Here is a 1,680-nt window from a genome sequence, read left to right as displayed (position 1 = left end):
TTGAGTGTTGCAAGATCCATCTTTAACAAACAAAAAAAACATGAAAGTTAGCATAAATTATTCAAACATTACATATGCTGTGTGAATATGCACAAATATTTACTATAAGAAAAAAAAATAAAAAAATGAAAAAAAAATGTTACCTTGACTGTATTTAGGTTTTTTACGAGGTGGTTCACTTAAAGGTGATGTCAGCTTCTGTTAATTGAGTTTAACCTTACTTGGACCTCTGCTGGGGTGTAGAATGAGCTTGCCTGGTCGAGACGACTCCTTATATGGTACCGATCCCCCCACTGTAGGCTCATCTGCTAGTGTTCTGTCTATTTTTGAGGGATCCAATACAGGAACAGTCCTTGCAGCTTCTCCTACCTGATTGGCTACCCCTTCTATCGATCCTTCCCTCTTATTGGATGATTCATCTCCCACTATGCTATAATGACCCCATGGTAGAGTATCGGTACAACCAGGTTGCAAAAATCGTTTGTCGTCGTGTGCACTTAAAGCAATTTTCGTTTCTTTTTCAGTGTATAGTTGATGATGACGCGATCTAATAATTTTCTGCTCTCGAGTGATGCTAGTATTTTCAGTCAGACACTTGATGTAATCTTCAAAGGTTATCGTAGCTCCTACAATGGAGCTTTTTACACCTTTAGCTTTTTTTAATAGTTTTTGATTTTGAATTTTTACGCTATACATTTTACTTCGCAATCCTACAAATTCCAACATAATATTACCATTGCATTCATCTTTCATAAGACCAACAATTTTTTTGTTTTCACAAGGCATATTAAAGTCATTGTTGATAGGATAGTCCCACGTGTCAAATTCTCTGATATTCTCACGCATCATATTATAGATATTTTTATTCGTTATTTCATATATAAGACTATCAGTGTCGGTATACAACAGTTTGCACTGATCCCCGATTTTATTTCTCATAAAATCACAATGAAATTAATACACAAGTGTTTTGGACAGGTCCAAGACACTTAATCCTATGTATATTGGTTTTTTAATAAAAATATCAGTGCGCATTAATTGTATAGCAACAAGCTGCTCGTCAAATATGTCACAACTATGAAAATTGGGACGTGAAATATATGCTTCTGCCCCCAATCTTCCTGCCCACTTGTTGATAAGCTTAACATTAATTCGCTTGCGCTTATTTTCCATTGTTTTTCCATATACTGCATTATTAAATAATTTGTACAACATCTTCTCAAAGTCATTTTTTGCATTTTGACGTTTTTGACTGTTTAAGTCAATGTATGTTTTTAACCAGGAACTTTGATGAAACTGTATGGCTCTATAGATTTTTGTTATACGGAGACCATGACTCACAGCTTGCTTGAGTGCCCGATAGTGTATTACATACCGTTTTTTGTCGTACAGAGTAGTCAATAATTTTTTTTGTTTGGATCCTGGAGGTGTCATGTGCTCAGCACAGAATGGCAAATCCTTGTGTGCGTTATGGAGAGTTTCGGGGTAAGTAAGATCTACTTCGAGTATATACCCGATTTCAGCATCATCTTCTACATTCAAAATACCTGTTGGGTTAATATTTTCAATCCATTTAAAACCAGCGTAAGGCAATGATTGTGTCATGGCCCAACCACACAAATTATTGACATCATAATACATTAGATATTTTTCATCCATATCATCGCGTTTGCCTTCTTC

The 1,680-nt window shown here is 35.4% G+C and overlaps 1 protein-coding gene across 1 annotated transcript; it reads right to left on the bottom strand.

Moving 5' to 3' along the window:
- Positions 1 to 201: 201 nt before the first annotated feature.
- Positions 202 to 939, bottom strand: LOC149375716 (uncharacterized). The gene has a single exon (XM_089597929.1). It carries the CDS (start codon positions 937 to 939, stop codon positions 202 to 204), a length of 738 nt encoding a protein of 245 aa, XP_089454055.1.
- Positions 940 to 1,680: the final 741 nt, after the last annotated feature.

The sequence above is a fragment of the Copidosoma floridanum genome, unplaced genomic scaffold (assembly GCF_036245765.1).
Source record: "Copidosoma floridanum isolate Cflo_tuat_1 unplaced genomic scaffold, Cflo_Japanese_pri ptg000004l, whole genome shotgun sequence".
Taxonomy (NCBI): domain Eukaryota; kingdom Metazoa; phylum Arthropoda; class Insecta; order Hymenoptera; family Encyrtidae; genus Copidosoma; species Copidosoma floridanum.
This window is presented reverse-complemented; position numbering and strand designations above follow the sequence as displayed.

Excerpts from the sequence above, each read along its gene's own strand:
- LOC149375716 (XM_089597929.1), bottom strand. The coding sequence starts at position 939 with ATGAGAAATAAAATCGGGGATCAGTGCAAACTGTTGTATACCGACACT.